This window comes from Tribolium castaneum, chromosome 4, assembly GCF_031307605.1.
Source record: "Tribolium castaneum strain GA2 chromosome 4, icTriCast1.1, whole genome shotgun sequence".
NCBI lineage: Eukaryota > Metazoa > Arthropoda > Insecta > Coleoptera > Tenebrionidae > Tribolium > Tribolium castaneum.
Window position 1 is genome coordinate 4,198,540 of NC_087397.1, and position 18,693 is coordinate 4,217,232.

General features: G+C 38.9%; 1 protein-coding gene across 2 annotated transcripts in view; it reads right to left on the reverse strand.

The window, feature by feature from the left end:
• Tomosyn (tomosyn) overlaps positions 1-18,693 on the reverse strand; it is a 67,080-nt gene that overhangs the window by 1,828 nt on the left and 46,559 nt on the right. Inside the window, exons 3-20 of one of the 2 annotated variants that reach the window (XM_064356041.1) lie at positions 11,951-12,148; positions 9,777-9,911; positions 9,523-9,586; positions 9,264-9,468; positions 9,133-9,208; positions 8,904-9,058; positions 8,559-8,853; positions 8,220-8,463; positions 7,856-8,166; positions 7,259-7,463; positions 6,254-6,951; positions 2,911-3,035; positions 2,623-2,865; positions 2,369-2,575; positions 2,211-2,319; positions 1,675-1,761; positions 193-288; positions 22-146 (exon numbers count right to left, since the gene is read on the reverse strand). In XM_064356041.1, the coding sequence (XP_064212111.1) occupies positions 22-146; positions 193-288; positions 1,675-1,761; positions 2,211-2,319; positions 2,369-2,575; positions 2,623-2,865; positions 2,911-3,035; positions 6,254-6,951; positions 7,259-7,463; positions 7,856-8,166; positions 8,220-8,463; positions 8,559-8,853; positions 8,904-9,058; positions 9,133-9,208; positions 9,264-9,468; positions 9,523-9,586; positions 9,777-9,911; positions 11,951-12,148 (3,578 nt within the window). The remainder of the gene's footprint in view (positions 1-21; positions 147-192; positions 289-1,674; positions 1,762-2,210; positions 2,320-2,368; positions 2,576-2,622; positions 2,866-2,910; positions 3,036-6,253; positions 6,952-7,258; positions 7,464-7,855; positions 8,167-8,219; positions 8,464-8,558; positions 8,854-8,903; positions 9,059-9,132; positions 9,209-9,263; positions 9,469-9,522; positions 9,587-9,776; positions 9,912-11,950; positions 12,149-18,693) is intronic. The other variant, XM_064356042.1, reaches the window with a different exon arrangement.

The window sequence follows — 18,693 nt, forward strand, 5'->3', positions numbered from 1 at the left end:
AAAAAATACCAAGGCACTTACATAATTCCTCGCGGTCTAAACTGCGAATCCCGCCCCCGAACAGGCCCTTGAAGAAGCCCTCTTTCGGCGGCTCGGGCATATCTAATGGCAAGAACAGCTCTCCCATCATTTCCGACAAGTTTGAGCTGAAAATTTGCGGTTCTTCACTGTGCCAATAATGGTCACACTCACCAGAATTCCGTACACAGTGTGAATTTTTGTATTTCAGACGGTGAAGCCAAGTATAAACCATGTCCTCTATTACTGAAGCAGAACGTTCGAGCGATTCTACAAATTGTTCAAGGTATTAACACCTGAGGCGAATCTAAACTGACTTAAAACTACGACTTTATTACTACAATTTGTGCATTTTTTTTTGAATTGATACCATACTGTTGGGCATTGTAGGGTATATTCTGTTGTACGGTGCAATATTTACAATTTAAATACAACGGGGGTTTTGGGTAATGCATAACACCAAAAATTGCATTCTACGTTCAATAAATGTTATTTACTCAAATTTACCTTCTAATCAAAAAATTACAAAAAATTTGGATTGGGTGGGAACACTTCTTTCAAAATCCACATCTTGACAAAAGGTACAAAATTGGGTTGATTTATCCACAAAATTATCGACACACACAATATGCACTATTGAATAACATGCGAGTAGAAGGAAAAATTGATGGCAATTTTAAACAATCAAAATTGTCGACTTGAAAAAGCAAGGACAATAACGGGACAATGATCATGCCTGGCATGCACAAAGATTTATTGGATTGTTTTTAATTTACTGTTTAATTTGTTGTTTAATGAATAAATAAATAAAAAACTTAAAGGCTATATTACTCTACTTCTACCAATATTTACTTTTATCATGTGTACTGTTTTACTATCTACGACGGTTTAGAACTTGGTCATCAAGTTGCAAACCACTGTGCAAAAGTATTATTCCTAAATGACTCGTTGAAGCTTTCTTGAAACTATTTGTGCTTGAAAGAAATGGTTTTTCAAGTAGTTGAATAAGCGTCGCGCCCGCGGTGCAGGTGTATTATAAAAAATGAGGATAAATGTTTCTAATGATTAATCGGCCATGCTATATTTAGCACTATAAATTGTGATTGTATTTACGGCGAGTCGGGTGTAAAAAATGGCAAATAAATAATTCATAACAAGTCTTGAACGTAGGGTTTTAGGTACGTTTAAGTATGTTGTCTTTATTGTAGAAATATTTAATTCGTTGATTAAATACATGCAGTAATATGTTTATTAAATAACGATCGGACCATGCTCAAAAAATGCAGTGCCGTTGAAAGTGTGCATTGAAAGCCAGATAATCAGTGATTGTGTGTTCGAAATTGTGTTTGTCTTGGAAAGAATATCACAATTATGTTAGAAATCCGGTACCTGTTTTAGGCTGATTACGTATTGCACAATAATCAAGTAAAACTGCATTTTGAACGACTTATATCTATCGATGATGTAAAATGTCACTTATGCAATAACAAACCAGGACGTTGATACAACTTTTTGGATGTTCTATGGAAATACTTACGCCCTGTTTAACATAAATGGCTGAGGTGACCTAAGATAGGACATCCAAAACAGGTTGAGTTAAGTCCTGGTTTTACTCCTTAATGTAACTTAATATCGTACATTGCCGTGTTAACTTACTGGTCAGTATCCTCGTTAACAATGAGTTGTTGTCCCCAAATGGATAACATTGGGTCTACAATGCCTTTGTTAGATTGTGTCTGGAAACTAGCATAGCAAGGTAGATTAGAAGCAAACTAGGGCGAACAGTATTACAGATTGAAGATCGGTTATCCTAAGAATTTTGCTGCTACAACAATTTAGTAGAGGTTGTGCTTTACACCAAATACTTAAAGATAAGTACAAAGGTTACACTCAGTTATAATAATCCTTAAAATCCCGCGTGAAGACTCCTAACAACACTCGATAATCTTAAAAGTGTAATACGTATTTACAGTGAGATTATCGAGTGCAATTTCTTGGTGCGGCTTAATCTAAACACAACAATTGACTCCGACCTGTACAAAATCGCTCTAAACTTTGAAATGGAAATTCTCATGCAGTCAAGTCTGAGCATAAAGTAAAGGAAACAATGCTAAATATGGTGCGGCGCAGCTATCGTGTTTAGTTAGAACAAGAGTATGAATAGTCGCGTTGCCACTCTCCCGTCCACTTACCTAAGTTCGGATAAAGGCAGAAAATCGATATCGATTAAAGGTCGCAAACTTGGCAGACTGTAGGCTACGAGATGGCCGTTCGAAATGTAGCCCAGCAAGCAAACACTGTCTGGAAAATAAAAACAAATTGGCGACGCTCTCCACCCGCTCTCCGTTACCTTTCAGCGAAATTACTTCGGCTTTTACGACAAAATCGGCATCGGTCAATTGCTGGCGGTACACACATGTTTGTGACGGCAGGGCCACAACCCTCGCCTGTTTTTCGCTCACTATCACAACGTACTGCCTGTCGCTGAACGAGTCGCCTCTGTTTTGCTGATCGCTCAGCGTCGGACTCATGCGGTTCTGGCATTTGGTTGGGGTTTCTACAAAAATCTAGTCATAGTTAGTCCAAAAGGTGGCTAATTTTTACTCTCTCGTTTGTCCCTGTTGTCGTCCCTCCAGGACTCGTAGGCGTTCGGTATGAGAGAGCCGTTGCAGTCGAGAAACGACATGGACAAGATCGCGCCTTTCAGCCGAAAAATCGTAACGCCAACGAGCGAAACGACGACAGGCTGCGATGATCTGCTGTCCGGATCCGGCGGAGTTATCAGGATAGTGAGCACAGATCCGAGACTTGTGCCGACCCATAGGGTTGGTATAAGTGATGTGGGCTCTAAAATATTTACTCAGCTTTTGGTCAAAATGTGCGATTGGTCACCTGTTTTTTTCGCAAAAGAGTCGGCAAAAATCAGACACTGTATTGCTTCGGAGGTGATGTTTTCCAGAGAGCTCATTGAACTTGACCGGGATCTTGAAAACGAACTATCCAGCTTGTCTACGCGGCCCATAAGCATATTTTACTATTAGTTGGGGAAATATAGAAGGGCTTAGTGGGTAAACAATGCACTACTCATGCGCTCACAAGCAGAATCATTCCAGAAAAAATCGACGCCTTCACTTACAAAGAATCTCAATTTTACATACTCTCTCTTTAAGGAACGAATTCTTCATGAATGAAGACCGCAGTTAGGCTTCCGTAATTTTACAGCGTGTTTAAATTAAGATAATTAATCATAATAATTTAAAATAATCTAGCACTTAACACTTTAAAATAATATTTTGTAAATTAGAAATCTAACAAAATTCGTTTTATAATTGGTTTTTTAGTCAAATCAATTTTATTCATTGTCGTTACGGCATGCACCACAAATATTTCATCCAACCATAATGGGAATCATTTGCGGTACATACGATAATCCACAATAACCATGCATAAGCTTTTAGCAATAGCAGTAATAACACATGAAGTAATAATTAATTACTTCCGTTGATAATTACCTTTAAAATACCAACCACCATAACACAACAAACACAAAACACGAATGCATGCTGTCAGTACGACTCCTAATCAAAAGAAACGGTAAAATAATATTCAAGAAGGCGTTTTAGGGCCTTTTTCGGGAAATAGCAGAGTTTAGTTTTGCGAAATCAACACAGTATAACCGATGTTGATTTAGCAATGGAGTAAAATTTAATCTCCTTGATGGAACAAACAGAATTGTGCAAAAATGTGATTTTGACTGTTTGGTGTCTGATAAATGTAACGAGGCGTCCGAAATCACGGAAACTGCTGAATATTAATGAGAGGTTGATTAAATTTTACGGCTTGGTGCGGCTGCAGATCTTAAGAGCGACATAAGCATTCAGATATTAGAACATGCCAACGGCGGTAACATTTTTGTTTGACGTAAAATACGAAACAAATCAACTAAAGGGGAACAAAGGATAATCGAGAGTACGCTGTGAATAATAACAAGTATTGCGAGTCAGCACAAGGTACACAAAATCGTCATAAAGCAAAACAAAATTTACAATATCGGATTTTTATCTCTGTTTCAACTTGATATCTGTGGTCAAAACTGTGTGTTTTTAATTCTCCCTCAAACGTTTTATTTGTGCAAATACGAGACACACAGAAAGACGAACACTTTAGAGAAGAAAGAATTTTTTGTTAAAGAGAACAGTTGAGAACACAGACAAGTAAGGCTTTTATAAGGTAAGATAAAGTACAGGTTTGGATAGTACGAGTCACCTGATGACATGCTGTAGTTAGAGAAAAAGAAATCGTTTGTATAAATCCAACAAAAAGTCGTGTCGCTAAAATAAAAACGTGACACTGTCAGAAACAAATGAAGAGCGAAAGAGCTCAAATCTACGAGGTGAACATGAGACACCACTACTTCGTGTGAGACCAAATCTACAACAAACTACACAAAATGTCAGTTCAGTAAAATGTACTGCTATTGCTTCCATCTAATCGATTCATAACAGCTAAGTCGCTAACGGAACCAAACAAAAGTCTACAAATAAGGCGAGAAATACTCAGTACAGGTTTCTGTGAGAAGAACTAAACTAAAACTTGAAAAGCCCAGAAGATGTGTTTGCTAGTAAGATTCAAATTAAAAAAATCATACAATTCTCATGGATTATCCTAACTACAAGTTGAAGCTGTATTTGCAGAAATAACTCAAAGTTGTTTAATGACGAAACGAAAGTTGTTAAATGCTCAAACAGAACCTGAAGTAATGTCAGTTCAAATCTACCTGGTTGTCCTACGCAAAATGTTCATGAAATTTGTAGTAAAACATTAATAATTCGTAATTAGTTCTCATGAAACGCCAACAAATTGCTGCAACAGATGGCTATTACCATTATCAGAGATTGCGCGAGCCCGCAATAAATCACACTGTTGCCCCCCCGAGACACTCATTTTGATGACCATTCAGGGAGGCGGCCGCATTTAAAGAAATTACCAAGAATAGTTTGCCGGTATTGTGGCAACTCGGTTATTTGGCTAAACTTGGTAGCAAGTTACGTGTAACCGCAACTGGAACAACTAACAATTCTGTTGCGCCAATTTGTCTGAGCCAATTTTGGTGAACTATGGAACGTGTTCTGGGCGGAACTAATCGCATGAGAACGCCAAAGAAAATCATGAGTCGAGTCGCATGTGAACCAAAAATACGAGAAAGAATAAGGAAAAGAGAGCAGCATGTGAATAGTGAATAGTAATCTCTCTAATAAGTGACGTATTGTTAGTGAAGGCTGGTGACTGTACTACCAAAACTGCAATATTGGCGAGCGACCATCAGCTGTTGTCGCTGGGCAGTGGGCGCAGTGGGACAGGGAAAGTGGCTGCCACAGTCCTCTGAGTAGCTAGCCGTGGACAGGCACTTGTGTAGTTTGCGAGTACCTTGCGATCGAGAGCGACGTGGAGGATCTGGGCGCGCTCGACCTGTGCTGGAGACGGGACACGTCGAGGCCGGGCTGCACACGCCGTTTATCTACCCCAAACCCAGCACTTACTCTCCGACACAAAATCAGAACAGAGTGGCGCGGAATCGGCCGAGCGGCGCGAATAAAACGCACCTTTGTGCCAGTAAATATGAGTCAAGTCGATTTTATTCGCTCCACTCATACGGTCGACGGCCGATCCCGCGGGTCAACGGTGGAGCATGAGTGAATCTAGACGAGTACAAGCAGCAGCGCATCCCGCTAGAGGTTGGCGTGAGCTAAGCGCACTCTAAAGGGCAGGGACGACTAGGCTAGACTACGTCTCCTACCCAGTAGTGAATCTCGGCAGCTGCCGTCCTCGTCCTTCAACACAAACCAAAGCCACTGTGAACAAAGTCACAAACCCACCAATGCCCGCTGAAATAAAGCGTTAGTCATCAAATTGACAGACACGTTCACGGTGGGACGACTGCTCAACAAAACAAGTAAAGCAACTCAGCAAATAAGCGACCAAATCAAACACAAACTGGTATCGTGGTGTAGGCTCGATCGGCAAAACTCTACCAAAACTCGGTACTCCTCTAACACTACTCACACATTCCTACCACTAAATGGCAATATGTATTAAGAGATATCGAGAGAAAAAACTATCCAGTCAGTAAGGCAGGCATTTCTAACCAAATCGACGTGTTAATTAATCACGGGTTCGGGATGTGGGAAGGTTCAAAAGGGGGCCACCGTCTAAGGTGAGACAGAGTTGAAACTTACTGAAACGCCTCATCAGACTTCCGGTAAACGACGGCTGCGGGCTGACAACGCTCTCCTCCCTGTCTCTTAGATCTTTGAGAGACTGAACCTCTGGTTTCTGAAATTTGATATTTGGTACAGATAACAGTCTTTGGTCTCTCTTATCAGCGATCTTTTTCTTTACGTGGCGTGGTGGCCGCACCGGACATCCGTCTTCGTCCACCAGCTCCAAATTATCAGGCCGCAGAGCAAACCCGATTTTTCGACTATTCCCCATTTCGTACTGGGTCCCGAGCGAGCCCACCACGAAAGGCGTGTCGCTGTCCTCCCCCGGCGAGAACTGTATTTCGGCTGGAAACTCCTCGTATACTTCCTTTTGGTCCTCTTTACCAAGAGTTAACGTCAAATCAATAACGCTCTGATTGTCGATGACCGTATTTTCATCGGATTCCGGCGACGATTTAATATCGTCTAGATTGTCAGGATCGGGCGAAACGTCCGAGTAAAAGATCGAGTTCCTTTTCTCTTTCAACGGGTTCTTAATCTTAATATCCACTCTGGATAGCTGTCTCTTAAGACCCTTCCAAGTGGAGGACTTGCGTCGCGTGGCGGCTTGGGGTATCGGGACGGCTTTGTCCTCCTCTAGGGCCTCGGAAGCTTGTTCGACAGGGGTGGGGTAGGGGCACAAGGAATAAGGACTTTCCGGGGATCTTCCCATCTACAGGCATGCACAGGCCCGGGTAAACAGAAAGCAGAGGTTCTCATCAGCAACTTATGGTATAAACAGCAAAATAGGATAACTGTTAAGGTGCTGTCAAATGGCAGTGCAATCACGCCTATAGCTCAGAGAAAACTAACATTTCCTGACGCATGTACTGTAACTGCACGGTTTCTTAAACAGCAATTCTATATGGTTGGTTTATTAGAGACGGTGTGGTTTATTATATGTGATGGAAGAAATTCGTACCGTCATGCTAACGAGTTGGCCGTGATGATGGTACTCATTCGCTTTTTGCGCAACTAACCTGGTCTATGCTAGGGCTACGGGGCTGTCTGTCGTCCATGTTTACCGGAAGGATGTCGCTGGCCGTTCCCCCGCGCTTCGGACTCCTCGGGACTCTGGAGTATGGGTCTTGGGCACCGTACAGGTCGGGACTGCCCACGTTTAAAAGGCAAACTTTCTGTTCTATATCTATTATCACAATTCCCGCTTCGTTACCATAAGCCATCCTGGAAAACACCAGTCAAGGCTTATCTGACTCTAGGTCTAAGGACCGTGTTAGCTTCACCTCAGATCTCGAAAATCTAATTTTATCAGTTTTGTTTTTTCAAGATTAAAGCTTTCATTGAGAAATTTTTCGAGTCAGAAAATTTTTAGATAAGAATCGGTTTTATGCAAAAATTTATGCTGACAGTTCCAATTTGAAACCGCATTTTAGTTTTTTGAATCTGCGTAATTTGGTAACAAAAAAATATAAAATATATAAGTTTCCAAAGCAGATTTTGGCGGGTCAGACCCTTTTAAGCGCCTGAATGTAACTTTGTGTCCGCCGTAAATCTTTTAAAGAGCTTTGACACAATCAAATCACAAGAGGCTTTGCCGTGACAAAAGCACAACTTACAGTCCGTATGAACTATTTATAGTAAGAGCAGTAATATGGCTCGGAGGTTCTCCATTGTTCCAAGGGGTTAAACAAACTAATTGTGCTTGAAAACCGGGAAGTTTCTTTTGGATACCAGCACGAACCTTAAGCGTCGGTGTATCCTGTAATTCAGAGTCGTCAACCCACCTAATCGCCTCAAACCCTTTTAATACTTTTTTATTGTCGAAATCCAACATATCCGATCCCGCTGATCCGGGTCCGGAAAATTGGCAATCCGGCGAAATTTCCCCTTCCTCAGGAACTTCGTAAACTATAGGAATCTCCAACACCTACAACACGTAATTTACAATGCAAATCGGCGTCATTTCGCCTAATCACGTACAGTAACTTCGTCGTTACTCTCCGACTTCTTATACGTGAACAAAATCACATGACTCGACGCTCCGGCGACGCAGAGCTTCCTCGACTCGGGACACAGCGAAATTATTTCGATGGCAAACGGGTCCTCCTCCTTATCCAACGACCGCGCGCGCTGTTTCTCGAAAATTTTCGCCGTTTTCAGCTTGTACAGGACCTGGAGCGTGCCGGCGCTGGCATCCCAAAACTTTATGCTGCCGTCGGCGTGCCTGAAAGCCGCCAGTTAACACCGCTCTCATAAATCCACTTCTAAGGCTGAGGAGTTATGTGTATAACTCAGCCGTAGAAGAAGTTGGGCGAGTACCCTGTGAGGATAATTTCGCTGTAGCTGCAAGACTGCGCCGACCAGGAGCCGCCGCTAACAGGCCAGTCCATCTCGGAGAAACCTTGTCTTTTATTCCCGCTCGCCCTCCCGACGTAGTAAAACGCCGGGATTAGATCGGCAGGACAATCCGCTAAGTAACTGCAACACGTCACGGGAGATTCATGAATATCCATGGGATACGGATTCTCTAAACAGGGAAACCCAGCCGTCTGTAAATCCATCACTACTAAGTCGTTCTGTAGTAAAGCTATTATTGCGTAAGGTTCCTGCAGTTCTGGAAAAAAAATCGTCCCTTTTTGTCACAAAAACACCGGTTTTGCGTACCGCTACTATAGAAAGATTCGCACAAAGTAATAAAATCAATAACGTTACTTTCCATTTCTAACACAGTGGTAGTTTTATTATGTACAACAGTTATGCTAGGTGTCCTGCCGGCTTGGTCGTAAGGCATTCCACCCGAAAATATCACATATGCTTCTCTAAAACAAAACGTGGGAAGTAGATGAATTTAATTTTTAATTAATTAAAATTGTTGCGAAAAAGGTGAAATTACCCCGTCCTTGATGACTTCCATTCAACCTTATTTATGGGTTTACATTGTTCCGCCTTGCCATCTTTGTTAAGTTTCGCTGCAAACGAAATACTTTGAGTTTTATATTCTTTGTAGGGGCAAAGAGGACGCACCATGCGGCTGCGATATACAAAGATATTTCGTCCTATCTTTAATACTCCATGTCGTTAATGTTCCATCGGCATGCGAGCACATGAACTGTTTGCCTTCATGGTGCCACGCTACACTTTTTAATTCGGCAGTTTGCCATCGCATTTCAGCCGATTTGTTCCTCAAATCCCAAAGAACAACCTGACCGCTTTCATAGCCTATCAATAACTGAGAACATCAAGGATTATTCGTCTATATTCGATCAAATCGTACACCTTTTACCTTACTAGCATCTAAAGGGTTATCACTTAAATGGACTAGAGCGCCGGGATGAGTCTTTCGAGAACTGAAATCAATTTTTAATTATTGGCCAGATCCGATACTTCAACCCAAGATTACAGCCGAAGTTTTCTACTAAATAAAACAGTATTAATTTAACTCATGTTTCGCCCGCTAATAATTTAGATCCTATCAGAGGGAACTTCCTGTGTAAGAAAATTTCGACTGCAACAGGAAATTATTCGTGGCACACTCACACTTCTATCGCTTTGTTCCAGTTAATGACGTATCCCGACAAAGCGAAGGTTTCTATGTGGACCACATGGACATTGCCACGTTCAGTTCCCACGTAAAGCCATTTAGATTGTAATGGTAGATGCATGCAGGTAATCCTGCATCAAACAATGCCATTAGTTGCACTAACAGTTTAATTCATTTCAAGTGATAAATACGCTTGAAAGCAAAAAAGTGACACGGCAAACTTTTGCTTTTATTTCTAAACCTCGCGCCTTCGCTCCATGTAATTATAATCTCGATCGTCAACGCGAATAAAATAAAAACAGAACAGGTAATCTTTCAAGAACAAGAATTTCTGCAATATTTTGAGGATTTACGACGCGAATATAAATGCAAATCCGCACTATTAAGGACAATGCAACTTCTGGGTTTGCCTTGCTATAGGTACAATCATCTTCATATAGAACCAGGAGGTAATTCCCTTTAATTTATTGATACAGTCTTAAAGTGAAATTATTGTGAGCGAAAGATTAAATTTCGATTAGCAACGAGAGGGAGACGCACAAACCTCCCGGCATTATCATCAATTCTCTTTAAATTAACTTAATTCCTCCAAATGCTGTTTAATATTAAATCTATATGTACAAAGCAGCATTATTTATCGTTCGAGTGACTTATATTACGGACAAAGTTAACATTGAAGAGACTCAGCACTAAGCGTAAAAGCCATGCTAAAAGAAATTTCCCTTATAAATTGTTCTCCCTTGGAAACGTCAAGGACGCTTTCAAAACTTGGAATATTAATAATTGTAATTTATTTCACCATGTCTAAAACCTGTCGTTCCAAAAAAAGTTTGAACAATTAGGAAAAATTGCAACAATTTGAGGCACTTGTTGCGTAACGATGAAAAGAATGCAAGACAAGCGCTTCGAAAACCCCTTAGGCTCGAGATTTTTATCCAGGAAGTTAAATAAACGAAGGGGGAAAATTCCGAGTTACAGTGGCATCCGTTATGTACAAAGTATAATTTATTTTCGCAAATAAGGAAAACAGTGTTTTTGCGAGCAAGCATTTAGAGCTCTAAGCTTTATTGTTAAAATGTCATTTACAGTTTTCCCCTACTTTGGTGCACAAAGAAAGGTTTGGAGGAAACGTTGGATCTGAATTTCTAAAACATTACGAATAAAAACAAAGTGTACTCTTTCATATCATAGGAAGTACCATAGCAAATTTTTTTAATGATTCTAGTCGTTGTTTAATAAGAGCAAGTCTAACAAAATAATGATGTAAATCAATAAATATTCACAAAAACGTGGCTGAATAAAAATGGTGGATGCGCCGGGCTAACATTCGCTAAGCAAATTTTTGAACTTTACAAAATTACTCGCAGGCAAATATTAGATGTTTTTGAACAATTTTCATAAATAAACAAAAAACAACCCTTACGGAATTTTTTTTCTTAAACTCCTTCCGATACTTCATCAAATTAAACACAGTTTGTCACAATTAACTGCAAAATTATGAGATGTTACGAGGTTAACTGATGATTTAGATAAAGGGAATTTATATAAATTCTGAGACAAAAAGTCCAGTACCAATTTCCTGATCTAAAACAGGTTAATGAGCTTCTCAATTGACAAGGTATAATTTTCTTGACTTGACTGTATTCAGAAAACAGGCCTTAAAACTCAAACAAAAGGCGTATAAATGGGTCAATGCCAAAGAAAATTGTATAGAATTAACAGAAAAAAGGTGCATTACTGATCTTTCTCATTTATCTTTTGTCGAGAAATAATATATCTAATGGAATAATAATGTTATCGGAGATTATCCAATTTGGGTGTTATTAATATTGAATTTAAAAAAAATTGTTTTTGTGTTATTGTTAAATATTATAAACCTAATTATTTATTTACTTTCGATGACCTATAGGTGCGATGATATTAATTTTTAGTTACAGGTGTATTGCAGTTCGTAATAAATATTTATTTAAGTTCGATTGTGAGTATTAAGCTGACCTGACCAGTTCTGTAAAGTAGGTTCTTTAAAATCTAAATGAAAAATAAAAACAATATCTTTTCTTTTTTTTTTTGCTTTTTACGCTGAGAAATAATTGCGATGTGACTTTTAAAACTTGGCATTTTCTCTCTTTAAACTTGCGATGAGGGTGGCTCGTGAAAAATTGATACTCACTTTTCCTTTTGAAACTTGAGACTCTGAACAATCTGCGGAACTTTCTGCCTGAAATTCCAGAGGTGTAGCGAGTCATCTGCCGTTGCGGAAACTAAAGCGCCCTCATTAACAAGAAACTGCAAATGAAGGACGGCTGAAGACCCTGGAGAACCATCGATGTCGTGTCGGACGTGAATGTCGACGCCTGGTTGGCCGAGTCTGATCCTAGTTAAGGAGCACACCTTCCAAAATTCAATATTCGGCCGAGATCAGATAACTCGGACACGCGTCCAGAGATCGATTAGCACGATCCTTATTAACACAAGGCCGGCTTTAATAACGGACGACACGACAACATCAATTCCGCCCTTCAAGATTCACGTAAATGTCGGCAAGACTCGAATTAAATTTTTCTGGATTGGAGAGCTTCAACGGGCTCATCCAACAAGTTATCGCGAAACATTCATCTCTTTGATATTCAATGTGAAAATTGTGCAAAGCAAATAGACAGCTTTGGCGGTGTTCCGTTTCGGTTTTATATTTTATTACATGAAAACGGACGAGGTACGCTCGTCCAATAAAAATATCAACTTAGGGCTGGAAGGGGATACGACTGTACGAGTTTTTTAATGCGGAAGGGTTGACACAATAAAACGTTTTTTACAACGCGACCAGCAAATGGTACGGTCGTTTTCTCGTTTTAATTAACCTGTAAGGTCGTACAGGAAAAAGCACTGATCGATATCTAACTGACAAGAACATTTTATGATCAAATATTAATGAAGCGGTTCTTCTAGATCGCTTCTGTTGACACTGTAAATTACTAGACACGAATAATCTATTTTGGGGATTTTGACTGACAAACCTTTGTGAATTTTTTATCAAAAGCTTCTAACGAAATAAATAAAACATTGAAAAAATCGCCCACTCATTACCACACTTTATTAAATCGTAATAGTGAGGAACAGTTCTCTCAAATCAAATCGCGCTTATAAATCCGTCCTGGATTTAAGTTTCCCGATATGAATGCAAGTTTTTATGGACTCTCCTCCTTTATTCCTATTTCCCCCAATTCAGGCGTCTCTTATCGAAAATGCATTAAATATGACATCTAAAACCTTTACAGCCTCTCGTCGATTCACGCCGGCGAATTTATTATTAAACTTTTTACGTTTAACGTTCATTTGACGTCTATTAACAGGCCAGAACTGTCGTAATTACGTTAATAAACCCGAGCAGTTGCAATTATGTTACAACAGTGTCACATTCTGCGCCAAACTACCTAGAATTCGAGGTCCGTTATTGCCTGGCATTAACCACTTAATGACATTCACCACCAAAAACTGAAGATGTCAGCTGCAGACGCCACTGGCTTGTATAGACGTTTTAAGTTTAAAGCGGGCCTTTTCAACCTTTAATTACCACGCTGCTCAACTTTGAGGCACAAATTTGGTGGATGCGCCGGGATAGCGGATTCGTAATAAAACTCAATACATTTTAATTGAATAAAGTTGAGTAAGAAAACAATAATTTTAATAAAAGTAGAAGGTACATTATTCATAACAAAAGTGTATTTAACAACTGGGAAACTTTAGCATAAGGAAAAAGCCATTAAAGCAAATTTATCTTAAAACTAAAACGTTTAAACTTTGCACTTTGAACTTTAAAGAACATGAAGCAATAATATTTTAACTTGAGTTTTGCAAGGTTTTGAGTAGTGCCATTAAATGAATTAGTGTCCCTCAGTGTGACCAAATATTGAATCTTTAAACCCTAATCGGTTTAATCAAACAAAAATTGACTCCGGAAATGCCAGGTAAGTAAATTTCATTGGAAAAAAAGATGGTTTAAATTTCAGTGCAGCTCTGGGAAGGTGAAAAACACATTCGTTTTCTTTCTGTCCATAACAGCGAATGATTGACAGACTGTTAAGCTGCACTAAAAAGACTTCCATTTCGGGAGAGTAATTTTGTGTTTCGCTATTTTCTTCTCTCAATCCGACGTTAATTACATAGTGCAAATTTATCTAAGTGTTACAAAACACGTCTGGAAGAATTTACCAGATAATGAATTTTAATAATGTGAAGTCCTTGTTAATACTGAATACGAAAAAGCATAATGATGATGTCTATCTCAGGATCGATTCCCCGTGTCGCCAGTAAACAATACACAACTTTTATTATACTTCAATTGAGGCGTACCGTAACAATTTGATGCTCGTCTATTATTCACGACAATTTGCACGGCAATAAAGTGGCTTTTAACTCGAATGCACTTTAACGAAAATACTTGTCTCTGTGTCGATGGCTCATTAGGGCATGCAGGGAGTATTCAACTGGTTATGTCGCTTGGATAATCTACGAGCAACAACCAGGATGACTTCCGTCCCAGTCAAGCCAGTGACGAGGAAGGAAGCTTGAACACTGTGAATTATCCCTTTCAAGAGTTTTCCACATTTGAAAGTTGAAAAACCAAACGCAACGGTGGAAATTTATCTTAATTCAGTTTTATTCGTTACGTGAAGGTTGCAAATGAAATTAACCAATCATTCAGGTTCTCTTTTCCGCATAGGGAGTAGGACAGTGGCATCTGTGATTTATTGCGGGCCAAAGTGCTGGCAGCTGTAGAAGAATATTTAGCGTTCTGGGGCAAACATTTTAGTTGAATAGATGGTGGAAGCTTGTCTATTTAGGTGCGTTATCACAGTTTATGGGCTGTAATGTTGTATTAATTCCGTTAAATGGCGTTTCTATGAGGACATGCATATTCGGCCGGAACTTCATCAAAAGCGACAATCTACCCTGGACCAGAAAACCAATACCACATTTACATTTCAAATTTGAATAAACCAACAAATCCACACCAAAGAATCGGCTCATTGTGTTTATTCATGCATGACGTTCGCTGTACAGTTTTCAATCCGAAATTGGAAATGATCTTTTGTTTGCTGGCATAATGTTTATAACATTTCATCAAAGTTTCGGCAAAAAAAGGAAATTAATATGTTATATATTCACGTCCACATTTCCACGCCAAAATGCAACAATGCGCCCACATAATTAAAAACGGCCAGACAGTAATAATTCAAATCAGAAATGCGAAAAAGAATTTTGTATTGATTATTAAGGTTCGCTGCTCAATAATTTTAATCTCACGGTTTTTATCATCAGGCTCGTCAAAATGTACTTGCAAAGCTGAGGATTAAAAGTTTAAACTCCCTTTTTGAAACACCAGTAGTACATTTACAATGGATAACGTCTTTGTTGACTTTAGTTTCGTAACGATTTTAAAATCCTACTCTAGTCAAATTTATGAATACATAATACACCCACACACCCTTTAATCTATTTCCGGGGTAGGAACACGTTTCAAATTAGCATAATCTATATCCCTGAGGATAGCGAAATCCCCGATTTGTTGTCCCCAAAGGTCAGAGTGCGATGTGTCACAACGATAAGACTGTCACGTGATGGGCAAAATGTGACTTTACGTCCCATGCACATTGTTATCGAATGCTATTGTGTCTCACTGCCAGGTGCTGCTTAATGTCACGATAAAAACAGAAAAGAAACGAAATCCTACAAGCATGAACTGGAAATTTGAACAAAACCCATGTTTTTCCGGGGAATAGTATTTGTCAAGTGGAGAAATTGGACACGAAAGCGTCTTAGCTGAGTTTAATGTTTTTGCGAAAACGGGCTCTTTACACGCCGGGAAAGTCGGGTGATGAAGCTTCATTACATTTGGTTAGCAATTAGGAAAAATGTTTATGTTGAATGTTTCCAAGAAAATGAAATATTTTTCTTAAATTGCTCGAAAAATATTTAAACTTGAGATATGGAGAATTCATACGAATCAAAGTTATCACGAAGGAGATAAAGAATTGAACTCTTCAAACCCTTAAAAAATGTTTTTTGGAGTCTGAAAAGGAAAACTCAAAGTTTTGTTGAACTCTGATGCGGTGGTGATGTGAAATGGAAAAGAAGCTCTCATAATGCATTAAAATGGGGGAAACAAAAAATACACGCGCATTTTGATGTCGGATAAAAAATGGTTCCGAAATAAAAAAAATCAAATTAATCAACGATAATAACATTAATAACAGACGAGTTGCCCAACATATGCAGTAAAAATCTCGTCTAAAAAGTGAGGTAATTTCGTTTACAAATTTAAAGTCCTTTCATTTGCGTTTTTTAGAAAATGAATCCCAAAAATTTACAAATCAGCCCACCAATAAATCTTGTGCATACTTAGAAAATCTTAGAAAAATGTTCTTTTATCCAGAAGCACTGCCTGAAAAGTCGCATTCGGCTTAAACTTTTTCAATTTGAAAGTAAGGGCTTGAATTATTAGTATCTTTGCCGACAGCAGCGAAGAGAAATGGGGTGTTTTTACTGTCTTTTGGAGCTTTGTCTTATTCAAAACCCATTAATCTAAAAATTACGAAAACTCACTTAAAATAATTTATAGAAATTGAATGAAAAATTTTCGATGTAGTCAGAATTGGAAATTTATTTCAGTGGGAAAATACAAAAATGTCAAGTTTGTACACGCCACGAATGTTTTGCAGATCGTTTACCCCGAGTTCAGCCCAACACAATTATCTCTAACTACTGCAATTAGGTAAATTAAAACAGTCAACTGATAAATTGCACAAATGCAACTGCATAGTATTTATTTGTGCGGGAGCGATATTTACTTCAATATTTATTTAAGCTTGTTATTGCAGGTATTCCACCAACTCTGCCTACGGTACAAAATCCGCAAATGTGAAAATTCTAATTCTATCCCCATTAGCAGTCATAAAATGTGTAGCGTGAAATGCATCGTCCATTTCCATTGGCATTAATAAATAATACAAACGTCGCCAACGCTTGAATTTTGCAGTCCCACATTAATGAAAATCGTCGGGATCGAACGAACAATAATTTATAGAGGGTCTCCAGGCTTCGAAATATAATACGTCATCACCGTTAATTGACACTGTAATTAATTTAATTAAGGATGACAATTTGTTATTGACAAACCTTTGTAGCCCATGCACAATTTCATTTTAACTTGGTTAAATATAGAGCCAAAAATTCGATTTGACTGATCACATTAACTTTGATCGTGTAATTAATTAATACAACAAACGGACAAGTCAATTAGGCGTTCATTCCACAAACACGTAGAAAACCGAAACTAGCACCTGTTACGCTTCCTTTTTTGCTTAAGAAATGTTATAATTATGAACAACCGACGCCATAAACACCTAAAGGCCAATTAGGTGTGGAGGTCCTTGCCACAAATTAAATTTATCAGGAATGTAAAGAACAATAGCCGTTATTTGCATGAACGGTTACGATGTAATGAAACTGGTGGGTTGGAAAAGCTTCAACCGCCCACTCTTTAGTTTTACGTCCAAGTCGCCCAGAAATTAATCAAAACACTAGAGGCTGCATCTGCATCGTTTCCTATTTTATTGCCTTCCTCTCGGACGAACAATAAATCAACGACTGTGCAATTGTAAGAGGTGCTCTCAACTCTCAAATATAATAAAGGACGCTGGCATGTCCTGAAAAGGTGGTAATAAATCCGTGACATCTTCAAGAAGGAAAAAATGACGACGGAGTTAGGGGCGGAAAAAAGTAAATGATAAAACACATGTTTTATTTATAAAGTTTAAAAAATATACATCTAGCTTTGCGTGATAGCATGTCACATGTAAACGATCGTTGGTATTTTATGTTGTCTGCAAGTAACAGGTGGAAACAGTCGCATTTCTTGAAATGCTAATCCTATATCAATTTTTTGGTGGCTAGTAAGCAACCGACAGTTAATTAAGTACGTGTATTCAAAATAGTTATCCAAACTCTAAAACGGATTGATTAAATAACACCCGGAAGTGAACCTTTTCACTAAACAATTCCCAAATTGTACACAACTTTGTTTACCTCACTGCAGAACACAAAGCAGTAACACAATTTCGGTGTATGTTGCAGATTTAACTTCATCAGATACGGTGGCTTTGTTCCCCGTACCAATTATTCAATGCATCATTAATGCATTTATGAAAATATAACGGAAAATTTAATCTCTCTGAATTGGTAATAAAACGCAAACAATACGTAATTAAATGTTCTGGCTTGGCTACAAGTAGTCTAACTGCGCTGGAGAAACTGGCAACAATTCCCATTACCACCTAAACTTGCCTATAAATACGTCATATGTCAGGGCTCGGAAGGCATCCATAAGCGTGTACAAATAGCTCGCGATCAAGCATTCCGCTGTAAAGCGTTGTCAAATGCCTAAACGCAACATTTTTCTTGGCAGATTTGTGCTAAACTTTGCCTGATAGTAGCACGGAATATAAAGTTTTATTTGTTCGAAGATCGCTCGCTCGCGACATTTCTCAAACACGGAACGCTTCTCACAAACCCAATATTTGGGTATGATGATTTAAACCGAAAATTTATAGGTTTACCTGAACCAAGCGCTCTGATTAATTCAATTTTATGATTCGTTAAACGGAACAGGTTCACTAGAATCGCTCCTTGTTTGTGGGCGGCTCCACTAAACGCAATTCGAACACATTCAGCTATATCAAAAGACGAAATCTCTATTTCCCAGTTTATCAAAGACGGGTCAATAGGGGGAAAAAAGGAGGAGTGGAAGAAACGTAACGAGATACTCGTGCAACCAGAGGATGCCGCATGACGGAGTCTACCGGGATTTTAAGCATCATAAAGACTGACTATTCCAAAGATGCTTTGTCGAGTGCA